Source organism: Pan troglodytes, chromosome 9 (assembly GCF_028858775.2).
Source record: "Pan troglodytes isolate AG18354 chromosome 9, NHGRI_mPanTro3-v2.0_pri, whole genome shotgun sequence".
Taxonomy (NCBI): domain Eukaryota; kingdom Metazoa; phylum Chordata; class Mammalia; order Primates; family Hominidae; genus Pan; species Pan troglodytes.
Genome location: NC_072407.2, coordinates 97,980,687 through 97,994,206, shown reverse-complemented (window position 1 = coordinate 97,994,206; position 13,520 = coordinate 97,980,687). Strand labels below are relative to the sequence as shown.

At 35.6% G+C, this 13,520-nt stretch overlaps 1 protein-coding gene across 7 annotated transcripts in view; it reads left to right on the top strand.

Moving 5' to 3' along the window:
- Positions 1 to 13,520, top strand: part of MTMR2 (myotubularin related protein 2) — a 91,262-nt gene that overhangs the window by 36,203 nt on the left and 41,539 nt on the right. For 3 of the 7 annotated variants that reach the window (XM_054662641.2, XM_063784439.1, XM_063784440.1), the window contains 2 exons: positions 907 to 1,012; positions 6,693 to 6,791. In XM_054662641.2, coding sequence (XP_054518616.1) covers positions 907 to 1,012; positions 6,693 to 6,791 — 205 coding nt within the window. Of the gene's footprint in view, positions 1 to 906; positions 1,013 to 1,483; positions 1,557 to 6,692; positions 6,792 to 13,520 lie in introns of those variants that run through there. The other 4 variants (XM_001146996.6, XM_508710.6, XM_063784438.1 and 1 more) reach the window with 2 other exon arrangements.

Below are 13,520 nucleotides of genomic sequence, written 5' to 3'. Positions count from 1 at the left end.
CAAGAGTGAAACTCTGTCTCAGGAAAAAAAAAAAAAGTTCTATAGGAATTTAAGAAAGTAAAAGTAACTGTAGAGTGATTACTTATAATGGAAGAAGTAGATACTTCAGGCAGGGTTGTTTGATGTGGTGGGAAGGTACAAGGTACAAAGAACTTCTCTTTCCATCCTCATCTGCTCTTTTATCCATTCACCCTTATTCAACTATTTGTAGTGTCTGAGATGTTCTGTAGACTTTGATACTTCTGTACCTTTGCATTGCCTTTTGTTTGTTCTTGAAATTTCCTTGTTTGTTGGTCTGATAATCTCCTATCTTTTGAGACTCAGTTTGAATATCATCTCCTCTGAGAAGTCTTCCCTGAACTTTCTGGCCAGAATTGGCTGCTTCCTTTTCTTTTCTCCCATAGATATTTGTATGTATGTGGGGTGTTTGTGTGTGTGTGTGTGTGTATGTGTGTGTGTATGTGTTTCTATTTAGAGTCATCACACTGCACCACTTTCTTTACTTGTCTGTGTCACAGGCTTGTGAGCTTCATGAACATGGGGATGATGTCATATTTATTTTCAAATCACAGTGCCTGGTGTAGTGGTTTTGTACATTGGACCACTCAATGAATGTTCTTTGGATGAATGAATGGATGGGTGAATGGATAAAAAGGAGGAATTAGCCTGGAGTGTCTTCATGAGTATTAGGAGTCTATCCAGAGGGAACTTAGATCGTAAGAATACTTGACCCAGCAGGAATAGTTTGTAATTTGTTAAGACTTAGAGATAAGATTGAAAAGGCAAAGCAGAACTTAGTTGGCTGTGGAAATTTTAATAAATATTGGAGTAATATTAAATACAATGTCTGAAATTGGTCTTTGAAGCCCCCGTTTTTCCAACATACTGTACTTTTGTATTTTGTAGTGCCTCCACTTCTCATTCAGAGAATTCAGTGCATACAAAATCAGCTTCTGTTGTATCATCAGATTCCATTTCAACTTCTGCCGACAACTTTTCTCCTGATTTGAGGGTATGTATACTATTTTAAAGTTCTGATGAAGTACTTTCTGTTAAATATTTGTGGCCAACACTATCAATATAACTAATTTAGCAGGAGATACTGATGGAGTATTCTCATAGATCCCAGTCTACAAAATATCCCAGAATAGGCCAGCAAATTTGGAATGCTTACTTATTTGTAAAAGAAAAATGTGTAATTCATCTCTGAGGTTGATCATCTCTAAGTTCTTTGCCAAAAGATGATTAATGAATTTTTTGTGGTATAAAAGATTTTTATGATTATTCTCATAATAACCAGTAATAGCTAACATTTATTGAATACGTACTGTGTGCCAAGCGTTGTTCTAAGTGCTATACATGAATTATCTCTTGTAAAACTCTGACCAATTCTGTCACCATTCTACAGATGATAATAACTTGTAGAGATTAAGTAATGTGTCCAAGATCTCATAGCTAATAAATTCTATTGCCGGTGTTCCAGCCCATGCAGTCCAGTTCGGGAGCTAAGTCACTTAAACACTGTGTGATAGTTCCTACACATCTCATTATAGTTTGTAAGTATTCCTCTATTTATTAAAGGTCTCGTTTCTGTGAAATTAACCACATTAGTGATATCCTGTAGCACTCTGTACATTTCTGGATTTATCTACTTTTCTATAACTGCTTGTCTATGAATAATTGAGAAAATGAATTATATGTGTAGTGCTAACCCTTTAACTTTACTTCATAATCTTTTTTTTTTCTCCAAAAAACACGAAACAATAAACATTTATTTCTCATGGTTCTGGAAGCTGGGAAGTCCAAGATCAAGGTGCTGGCAAATCCATTATCTGATGAGGGTATGTCTTCTTGTATCCTCACCTGATGGACAGTATGTCAGAATCTTTTTATTCCAAACATGTGGCTGCTTTCTCACTGGTTACACTTACACAATTTTAGCTAAAACATTGTTTTCCTTAAGGAATTCATTTGCTGTTGAGCATATGTTGAGGATACTTATATCTTTTTCATCCATTTCATTGTCAAAACAGAATTCAACAAGACAACATCTGTAAAATCTTCTGCATATTTGTCATTACCTTTTGTGAAATTTCATAAAATATTAGATTGGGAGTAGCGTGATTTTAAATATCACTAAAAATTAGAAAGGCTTATCTTTGTAATCTGCATGTATCTTATGCTAATTATGAAAACTTCATGCTATCATTAGCCATTATCTTGAAGCATACAAAGGGCAGGGTTCATTGTTAACAAGAATGGTTATAAATCCATTGTTGCTTCTCAAGTTGTTACTATTTTAAAATATATGTATGTATCTAATGTTTGCTTATTCATTACGTTAATAAAAATCCACTAAGGCCTGATAGGCTTCTTAATAATTTTGAAATGTCTTGGCCTACTTCTGGTCAGATTTCTTTAGTTAAAAGTATCATTAAATAACAACTAACCTCATATTGTGACTGATGAAGAACTCAGGAATGAAGGAATGTCACTTTTGCTACTTGCTTATGCCTATATCCTACCTGCTGTTTCCTGTCTGAGACATTTTAAATCATTTGTGTATACTTGTGAGTATTAGTTTAAACTACTTAACTCGACATACATGTGAAGTGCAGTACACTGCAGGATGCTGAAAATGGATAGATGAAGGAGGATTCTCCACTGTCAACTTCTCTCTGCATGCAGACCTCCATCATTTCCTCAGGACACCATGAATATCATAAATAGTGAATGACTGGCTTACATTTGGACAAAATGAGGGCCATAGTGCATAATGTTAATCTGTATATAAAATATTTTAAGGTTTTCTACTTTTTCTTAAACTTTTAATTTTAGAACAGTTTTAGATTCTTAGAAAAATTGCAAAAATAGAGTTCCCATCTACTTTACGTCCAGTTCCACCCATTATAACATCTTACATTAGTAAGCTACATTTGTTCCACATAATGAACCAATATTGATACGTTATTATTAAAGTCCACACTTTATTCAGATATCCTTAGTTTTTACCTAATGTTCTTTTTGTTCCAGGATCCTACCCATGCAGGATGCCACATTACATTTAGTAGTTATGTCTTCTTAGGTTTCTCTTGGCTGGGACAATTTCTCAGACTTTTTTGTTTTTGATGACTGTGTCAGACTGTATCTTGTTTTTGATGACTCGATGGTATTTTATAGACCATGTGACATTTTACTCATTCAACTGGGGTTATGTGTTTTGGGGAGGAAGGTCACAGAGGTAAAGTGAGTGCCATTTCATCACATTTTATTAAGGGTACGTACTATCAACATGACTTACCACTGCTGATGATAACCTTGATCACTTGGTTGAGGCGGTGTTAGGTTTTTTCACTGTAATTATTCCCTGAGCCCCTCCCCCACCCACATACTGTACTTTTTGGAAAGAAGTTGCTATGCACAGCCCACACTTAAGGAGTAGGGGGTTATACTCTACCTCCTTGAGGGTGGAACATCTAACAAGATGTTTTGAATTCTGCATGGGAGATTTGTTTCTCCCATTTATTGATTTGTTTAATCTTTTATTTATCTTATTATGGACTCATGGATATTTATTTTATACTTTTTGTTACAATCCAGAACGACTTTATTGATTCCAGCTTCAAATTGAGAGTTCTTTCAGTCACATCTTTTGTTCCTTTGCCATGCTCTCGTCATTGTGTTTTTTGAGCACTTGCTTACTTTCTGGCACGACAAGATGCTCCAGACTCATAATATATATTTCCTCCCTCAGTTCTAGAATCATCATCCAGTTTTCATAGGAGCCCTGGTTCCTTTTTTTGGAAAACAATATCTAGCCACTAGGTGTGTTTAGTTGTTATTTTTTTTACAAAAGAAAAAGTAACAAAGCCTTTTCCTTCTGAAGCAAAAGATCATTTTGCACATGTACAATTTGGAGATAATACGATGGGTAGGGTGATTATAAATGCACATTTGTCTAGAATAGTTGTCCCTTCAGGTTTAACGTTAGACGTAAGTGTCCTGAATTACATGACTACCTTAGCACTAGGTTACAAAGGGAGTCTGTCAAATTTATACATCAGCTCTGTTTGCAGGAATTGTTTCAATGTATCCCCGTTAGTGCCTTACTAATTTAGGATCTTTAACAACTTAGGAAGACCCTCACAGAATTTTTATTTGCTGAATAAGCAGATAGCTGTTAGATCAAGGAGAAGATGGTTTTAGACAACAAAGGTTAACTGTTCTTTCCCTAGGAGAGTGCCTAAAAGGGCAGAGAAAAAAAAGAAAAGTAGTATGTTGTTAAGCTACATGTTACCCAGTTTTCTCATTTTTAAAGGTATCTTTAGTTGTTAGATATATCTTTACTTGAATTATAGTCTTCAATTGCTGGAGGGAGATGAATGAGTAACATTAAATTAAGTGTTAGTATCATTTAAAAAATCCGGCCTGATTTCAAATGTATATGTGGATTTCTTTTGTGGGGAAGGTTGTGGTGGGAGAAGGGATGTGCTTCTAACAATTAAAAAAAAGTCTAGCCTGCTATTATGATAGATATTCGTACATGACTCATCTCTTTTAGCTTTCTCAACAATCCTGTGATCCAGTTGTTATTATTCCCATTTGACAAATGAGAAACCTGACAGTCAGAAAGGGTGAATGAAATCATGTGCTTAGTGGCACAGTTGGCTGTTGCCCTTATTTTGTCTCAGGTCATTCATACTCTTGTAGGATACATTACTAGGAGAGACTCCTCCCACAGTTTTGCTGCTAAACTTTTTTAAATGCTAAGTTGAGATTTTCTTAGTTAATAAGGAATATATTTTATACATTTTGGGGGATGAAAATAGTGGGTTTCAATATTTCTTAATAAATATTTGAGAAATGCTTTGCTAAGTAACCAGAAAAGGAGAGTTTTATAATAAAATTTGATTTCCTCTCTCAATTTTTTAAATTGATGATGATTGCTTTTCATGTGTATACCTTTAGCAACCATAAAATGGTAGTGTTTTAATTACAGGCAAAACTAACTGCAGACAGCGACGTGTTGCATTTTGACTGACTGTGGTTTGGCTCTCATGTGTGTGATGAAGGGTTTGGTGTAGTGTTTTTGAAAATTATCATTCACAGATGATTTGAAGCTGGTTAACCTCTAGGCTTCCAGTTCTTCACATAGCCTCATTGCTTATTTGTGTCCTGAGCCTTCACATTTTATAAGCTCCTTTAGTAATAGCTTTTAAATAGAAAGTGTAGAGAACATAATACATTGAAAAGCTAATCCAGTTTCATTAAAAAGGTTAAATTGTGTAGGTTTTTTGCTATAGGTACTGTAAAATGGCACTTTCCTGAAAGGATAGTGCCTTAGTAGATTAACAGCTAACTATGAAAGCTTTTTCTGTTAAGAATTTTGTATTCAAACAAGATTTGTTGCCTCTGCATCAGTAAAGCAGAATGGAAAATGGGCTGGGGATGGAACTAGTCTAGATATATCTTGAACTTTGATTTTTCAAGTGGAATTCTATTTGTATTACTTTTTTGCCTTGTTATCCTTGTTTGTTATGGAAAAAGTCTTATACAGATGTAATCTGGTAGATGTGTTTTGGAAAAATTGGGCACGAATCCAGGCTTTGTAAATGGAATTGTGCTTTTCTGGTGACATAATTGTAGAGTGTTTTCTCCTTGCTTCATTTGTTCTCCCTCTGGAAGTAAAACTTACTTAATCTCAGTTTTAAAACTTAAAAATGTAGTATTCTTTTACATAGAATTTCAAGTAATGCAATTTAAAGAAATAACTCATTTGCAATTTTTAAAATTAGGCTTGTTTTTACTAAAACATATTTCTGAAGTTGGCAACTTAGTAGAATTAAGAACCCAGGGAACTTATGTCTGATTATTTATTTGCTCACTGGAGAATAAATCCCACAAAATATAGGATTTTAAAATTCAAATGCACAGCTCTACTTATTTATAAGTTATAATTTGTATAGCACTGGGTTTTAATTAAAGTATGTGCCTCAAATGGTGGTTATTGAAAGATAAAAGTCAAGCTATGTAGTAGTTCCTTTCCTTTGTGAAGCCTGTTGTTTTATACCAATGTTTGTCAACAATTCAGAATTAAATATTAAATAGACTTATGTCTTTTGGCTGGGCGCGGTGGCTCATGCCTGTAATCCCAGCACTTTGGGAGGCCGAGATGGGCGGATCACGAGGTCAGGAGATCGAGACCATCCTGGCTAACACGGTGAAACCCCGTCTCTCTAAAAATACAAAAAAAAAAAAAAAAAAAAAAAAAAAAAATTAGCCGGATGTGGTGGCTGGCGCCTGTAGTCCCAGCTACTCGGGAGGCTGAGGCAGGAAAATGGCGTGAACCCAGGAGGCGGAGCTGGCAGTGAGCCAAGATCGCGCCACTGCACTCCAGCCTGGGCGACAGAGCGAGACTCCGTCTCAAAAAAAAAAAAAAAAAAAACACACAAAATAATTATGTCTTTTATGTCTTTGTTTTAGATATCTTATGTACATGTATATGATAAAGGATATGTTTTGTTCTTAACCATCTGTCTTGTCTTGAAGTATGTAATAGGCTTAAATCAGGCAAACGTGTCTGTCTTCAAAATTTGTGTTATGCATATTTCCTTTACAAACTAAAGGCCAGAGATTATTTTATTTTATTTTATTTTATTTTATTTTAGAGGGAGTCTCTCTCTGTCCCCTAGGCTGGAGTGCATTGGCGCCATCTCGGCTCATTTGCAACCTCTGTCTCCCGGGTTCAAGCGATTCTCCTGCCTCAGCTTCCCGAGGAGCTGGGATTACAGGTGCGTGCCACCATGCCTGGCTAACTTTTTGTATTTTTAGTAGAGACGGGGTTTCACCATGTTAGCCAGGATGACCTTGATCTTCTGATCTCATGATCCGCCCACCTCGGCCCCCCGAGAGTGTTGGGATTACAGGCGTGAGCCACCGCGCCTGGCCAATTGGATTATTAGACTATGTCCATGAATGTGATATTGACATGTACTGAAAATATGCAGATCTATTTAGAATGAGTTAAGGAGTCTCATAGAGCATATGTTAGATAGTAAACAGTGTCTATCACATAATGATTATTTTAATAGAGAAGAAATGATTGTTAGCATTTATTTATGATTAGCACCACGACCTCCCTTACCAACAATATCAACTCTTAAGAACCTAGGAATTGAAAAGAATCAACCTTAGCCCGATAAAGGATATCCATCAGAACTCTACAATAAGCCTCATACTTAATGATGAAATACTAGAAATACATTCATTAAGCTTAGAAACATGATGATTACTGTCGCTACTTTTATTCAGCATTATGCTGGAAACCCTAGCCAGTAAAATAAGAAAAACAATAAATGATACAAGAAATGAAAGGAATAAACAAAACTTTCATTATTTATAGAGGATTGTCTGTATGGGAAATCTGAGAAAATCTATATACAAACTACCAGAACTAATTGTATAGCTTAGCACTGTTTCCAGATACAAGATAACATAAAAAGATCATGCTTCTGTACCTTAGCAAAAATGTTTAGAAAATGTGATTTAAAGAAGATCCCAGTTACAACAGCAACAAAAGTACCTTACTTAGGAATAAGTTAAAACGAGATATGGAAGAACTTTATGAAGAAAGTTATAAAACTTTATTAAAGAAGCTAAAAGTATATCTAAATAAATGGATGGGTAAATTCAATAGTCTGGAGATGTAAAATATCTTCAAATATATCTGTTAATTGAATATAATTCCAAAAAAATTCAAAAGTTTGTTTTGCAGAACTTGGCAAAGTTTTAGCTGACTCTAAAATTTATATGCAAGGGTAAAAGGTCAAGATTAACCCAGAGGAAAAATAAAGTGGGGAGATTCACCCAATCAGGCATAAAGCTAAAGTAAATCAGAATAGGAATAAATCAGTCAAGTTTAGAAACAGACTGATGTTTGTAGGAACTCTGTATATGACAGATGTATAACAAATCAGTGGGAGAAAGAATGAACTATTTGGTAATCAATGCTAGGTTGGCCATGTTTAAAAAAAAAAAAGGTTGAATTTCTAACTCACACACACCAACTGGATTCATTAGATTGAAAACCTAAAACTGAAAATAAGAACTTTAAAATTTTAGAAGAAAATATATGACAATATCATTATGACTTATGATATCAGGAAGAATATTTAAAATAAGACTCTAAGGTATTAACTTTTAAAGAAAGATTATTATTTTTATTGTGCTAAAATTTACTAACTTTATGTGACAAATTCCGTATGTGAAGACTGTGAAAAGACAGGTCACATTTTGGGATAGTAGACTTGCAAAGAATATGTGTAACTGATAAAAGATTAGTACCCAAATATGCAAAGAACATCTACAAATTAATAAGAGAAAATGCAACCCAACGGAAAGTTGAGGAAGTCTATGAACAAGAAATTCAAGGAAAAATATATACATAATGTTTAACCAATATATTTTAAAATGTTAAACCTCACTATAATCAGGGAATCAGGGATATGTCATTTTTAAAGCAACTGAGAAAACTTATTTCACATTCATCAGATCAAAACAATTAAGTCTGATAATACCAAGGATTGTTTGAAAAGTGGGGCAGTGGGAATTCTCATACAGTGCTGAAACAGCCACAGTAGAGAGAAATATAGCAATATCTACAAATGCTCATTCTTCTTAGCAGTTCCAGTTTTACTAATGTAGAAAGTCCCACATTTATTCCAGGAGACTGGAATAAAGATCTTAATTGTACATTATTTGTGTACATGATAAATGTACATCATTTGATCATTAATAAATTGTGGTATATTCTATGACAGAATGGTATCTATCTAGCTAAGTAAATTTCAATACACAAAACATACTATATATTGATTATAGACATATATGCAGTTGAGAAAATACAAGCTCCTAAAACACACGAGTAATGTATTGAGTATCTTACAGTTTCTCTCTTGCTTCACCACATCACCAAAGGCCTGTTTACCTCAGTTCTTTTTACCTAGTACCTTTACATGTCTGACTTCCAATAAAAAATTATGAGGCACACTAAAAGGCAAAATTTATATATAAGAATTATAGCTTTCTATTATAAAAATACTTATAAAATATAAGAGAGAAAAATTCTATAATAACTAAAAATGTAAAATATCTAGGAATAAACTTAAATATGCAGAAAATATGTGAAGAAACTTTAAAACTCTGCTAGAGTGGTAAAGATGAATACTTAAACAGAAAAACATACCTTGATTTGAACAGAAAAGCTCAGTATTTTTAAGATTTTAATTTTTGCTTATTCTATAAATAATATGGTTAAAATTTGACAAGATAATCCTGAAGTTTGTAATGATAAGTCTGGAGACAATATAAATGCCTTTCAGTGGGGAGGATGATTTTAAGATTATTTATATGTTTACTATTGAATATGTGCAGTCTGAAATGAATGGTGCATCTCCATTTGTTTTTCAAGATAGATTAAAAATCCAAGGACAGAAGAACATTGTGAATAATAAGCTCCCATTTGTTGGCGATAGTAGGTGGAGTGATAGAAGAGGCTGTGGGTACATAAACAGGTGATACTAGTCAAGAGCAGGTCGAATGGAAAGAATGAAGACATGTTTGGAGGCTACTGGAATAATTCCAAGTAAAAGTTGCTAAAGGACATGTACTAGGATAATGACATAATACTTTGTAAAAAACAAATCTGAAAAAATTATAGGTGAATGTAATGTACACAAAGCTACCTGAACATTGCAGATTATGGGAAGAGAGGAGTCAAAGATGATGATTCCAGGTTTCAAATCTGGTGACAATATGTGGTTCATTTCTCATCTGCCCTCCCCTCCTATGTGTACTTTGCTGTTCCTTCTCTTATAAGTGGGGTAATCCTAAAGTTTTCTTCATCCCTTGCTTTCCCCACTCTCTTTCTTCCACATTCTCTTTCTTCTTCGTGGTTTCAGCTGTCATCTCTTTTTGGATGACTCCCACATTTTTACCTCTGGTTCTGATCTCTTTCTCAGCCTCTGGTCCTTCATATCCCTTGCTTGCTTGGGATGTTATCATGTTATGATCATGGTCTTAGTGTAATCAGACATCTGTTCAATTCCAGCCACTGTTGGGAGATATATGTCACCTTGGAAAAGTTCCTTAACTTCTATAAGGGTCAATGACCCCATTTATAAATGGGCATATGAACTACTTATCTTTCAAGGGTGTTAAGAGCACTGAATGAATAATGATCTTCTAAAAACAGTACATAAACTGGGCTCATTCTCCTTGGTATGAGGTGAAATGAAAGAAATTTAGATAATATTGTATCTATTCACCTATCTTCTGTCTGTCTTGTTTTTGGCATATAATCTATTACGAACCATCATTTATTGGAAAGGACTGTCTGAAGTATAGCTCAGAAGGACACATCAGAAGGTGTGGGGCTAGTCCTTATGGATGGAGGAGTGGGGCTATATTGGTGTGGGGAATGAAAGGAAGAGACAGGACAAAATGTAGAAATAGATTAAATATGACAGTCAAGGAAGCATTAAATTATGACTTAGCTAATGTATAGAATAATGTGTTACCCTTTAGAGATACAGGATTTTTTGTAGAAGTTTTTGCAGAAAAGTGAAGGAATTGATATTTATTCCGTTGAATGTACCTTGTGTGGTGCATTTGTTGCAACTGATGAAACGATACTGATACATTTTTATATTAATACTTAAATACATAGTTTGCATTAGGGTTCATACTTTGTGGTGTACATTCTGTGGGTTTTGACGAAGGTATGGTGGCATATATTCATTGTTACTGTATCATGTAGAATAGTTTTAGTGCCCTAAAAATCCCCTTTGCATCACCTCTTTCATTTTCCCCTCTCCCTGAACACCAGGCAATCACTAATCTTTTTCTGTGTCCACATTTTTGCCTTTTCCAGAATGTCATGTAGTTAGAATCATCTAGTGTGCAGTCTTTTCAGAGTGGCTTCTTTCACTTAGTAATATCCTTTTAAGATTCCTCAAGTCTTTCCATGGCTTGATAGCTAATTTCTTTTTATTACTGAATGATATTCCTTTGTATGATGTACCACAATTCATTTATCCATTCTCCTACTGAAGGTCAGATTGCTTCTAAGTTTTCATAGTTATGAAAACTTGTATTTTAAGATTAAAATCTGGAAGTTTTTATTGATATTAGGCATTCGTTTCTTAGGGCTGCTATAATAACAGAGTACCACAAACTGGGTGGCTTAAAACAACAGAAATTTATTCTTTCATAGTTCTGGAGCCTAGACATCAGAAATCAAGGTGTTAGCAGGGTTGGCACCTGCCAACCAAGAGAGCTTTGAGGGAGAATCTATTCCATACCTTTCTCCTAGCTGCTCATGAGGGTTAGCCATCTTTGATGTTCCTTGGATTGTAAATGCATCAGTCCAATCTCTGCTTCCCTCTTCATGGGGCATTCTCCCTGTTTCTTCACATTGCTGTCTTCTTGTGAGGATACCAGTCATATTGAATTAGGGGCCCACTCTACACCAGTATGACCTCATCTTAACTAATTATATCTGCAACAACCCTATTTCCAAATTAGGTCACATTCTAAGGCACTGGTGGTTAGACTTCAACAACGTTATTAGAGGGCACAGTTCAACCCATAGCATGAAGTGATGCTTTCTAGACCATTCTTTTTTAGATAGTCATCCTTTTTGTTATTGTTGAATCATGGATGGTGATGTAACGTTTTCCAGCTTTGGCTAGTTGTGGTTTCAGCTGAAAAACCAAAATGTCCCTGACTGTGTTATAAAAAAAAAAAAAAAAAAAAGGCTTCCCTGTGCTTGATCTTGAATGTACTTTGAAATGTGTAACCAGTAAGATCTATCCCAGATGCCAGTCTGTGGCTCTACCTTGTTAGAATTTTTGTTTGCATGGTTCATTTGGCCACTTCGTGGCTTGTCAGTCAAGTTGTAGAGAAAATAGAATAAAGTATAATTGATATAAACAGTTTTCTTTAGAAGGATTATCCAACAAAAAATAAGTTACTAAGAAAATCCTTTTTTTCTCTTCTGGGTTTTAGTACAGTATGTAAAAAGACTGTGGAGGATAGTTTATAACTGTATAGACTCATTTTTCCCTTTCAGGTGATTATTATTTAGTGTTTTGCAGATTTCAGACAAATTCTTTCCTATTTTTCTACCATCTAACCATTCCATGTGAAAACTGACTTAAACTTGCCAACTTCTAGATCCAGTTTATAGTAATTTCCTAATTGTGTGTGTGTGAGAGAGTGCATTTTTGTGTTTGTGTGCCTGTGTGTGTGAGAAAGAGAGAGGGAGAGAAGAGAGAGGGAGGGAGTGAAAAAAGAAGTTAAAGTCACATGGAAAATTACTGGGCAGTTTGAAAATAATTTGATGAAGTGGGCATGGAAGAAAATCAGGGCTGGGAAGGGAGGAATACTAAACTGATTATGTAGTAGGAATAAAAAAATTATAAATTTGAATCTTGTGTGTTTTGAAGTAAGAGTTTTAATAAGATTATCAGACTTTTCTTGATAATAAAAGGATTAAATATTGTATTAAATGCTATCAAATAGCACATTTTATGGAATCTTACCTATTGATGTGGCCAGAGCTCCAGAGTCAGGCAGGGTTCTGATGCATCTCATAGAAAACAGGTTGGCTAGCCAGTTAGTAACATTATTTTGACCCAATAAGAGAAAGTGCTTAATGTATTCTAGAGGATTTCTCCAGGAGTGAATTTTCTTCCCTCATATCTGAGGGTTATGTAACTTATTCTCCACTAAAGATATTTACATGTGAAGGCAGAAAAACCTAATGGACCAGAGTGGCTTTGCTCTCTTGGTTCCCAACCACCATTTTAAGAAGATAGGTTCAGAAGCTCAAACTGGGTGGAGCCCACCGCAGCTCAAGGAGGCCTGCCTGCCTCTGTAGACTCCACCTCTGGGGGCAGGGCATAGCCAAACAAAAGGCAGCAGAAACCTCTGCAGACTTAAATGTCCCTGTCTGACAGCTTTGAAGAGAGTAGTGGTTCTCCCAGCACGCAGCTGGAGATCTGAGAATGGACAGACTGCCTCCTCAAGTGGGTCTCTGACCCCAGAGTAGCCTAACTGGGAGGCATCCCCCAGTAGGGGCAGACTGACACCTCACATGGCCGGGTACTTCTCTGAGACAAAACTTCCAGAGGAACGATCAGGCAGCAACATTTGCTGTTCACCAATATTCACTGTTCTGCAGACTCCGCTGCTGATACCCAGGCAAAGAGGGTCTAGAGTGGACCTCCAGCAAACTCCAACAGACCTGCAGCTGAGGGTCCTGACTCTTAGAAGGAAAACTAACAAACAGAAAGGACGTCCACACCAAAACCCCATCTGTGTGTCACCATCATCAAAGACCAAAGGTAGATAAAACCACAGAGATGGGGAAAAAACAGAGCAGAAAAACTGGAAACTCTAAAAGTCAGAGCACCTCTCCTCCTCCAGAGGAACGCAGCTCCTCACCAGCAACGGAACAA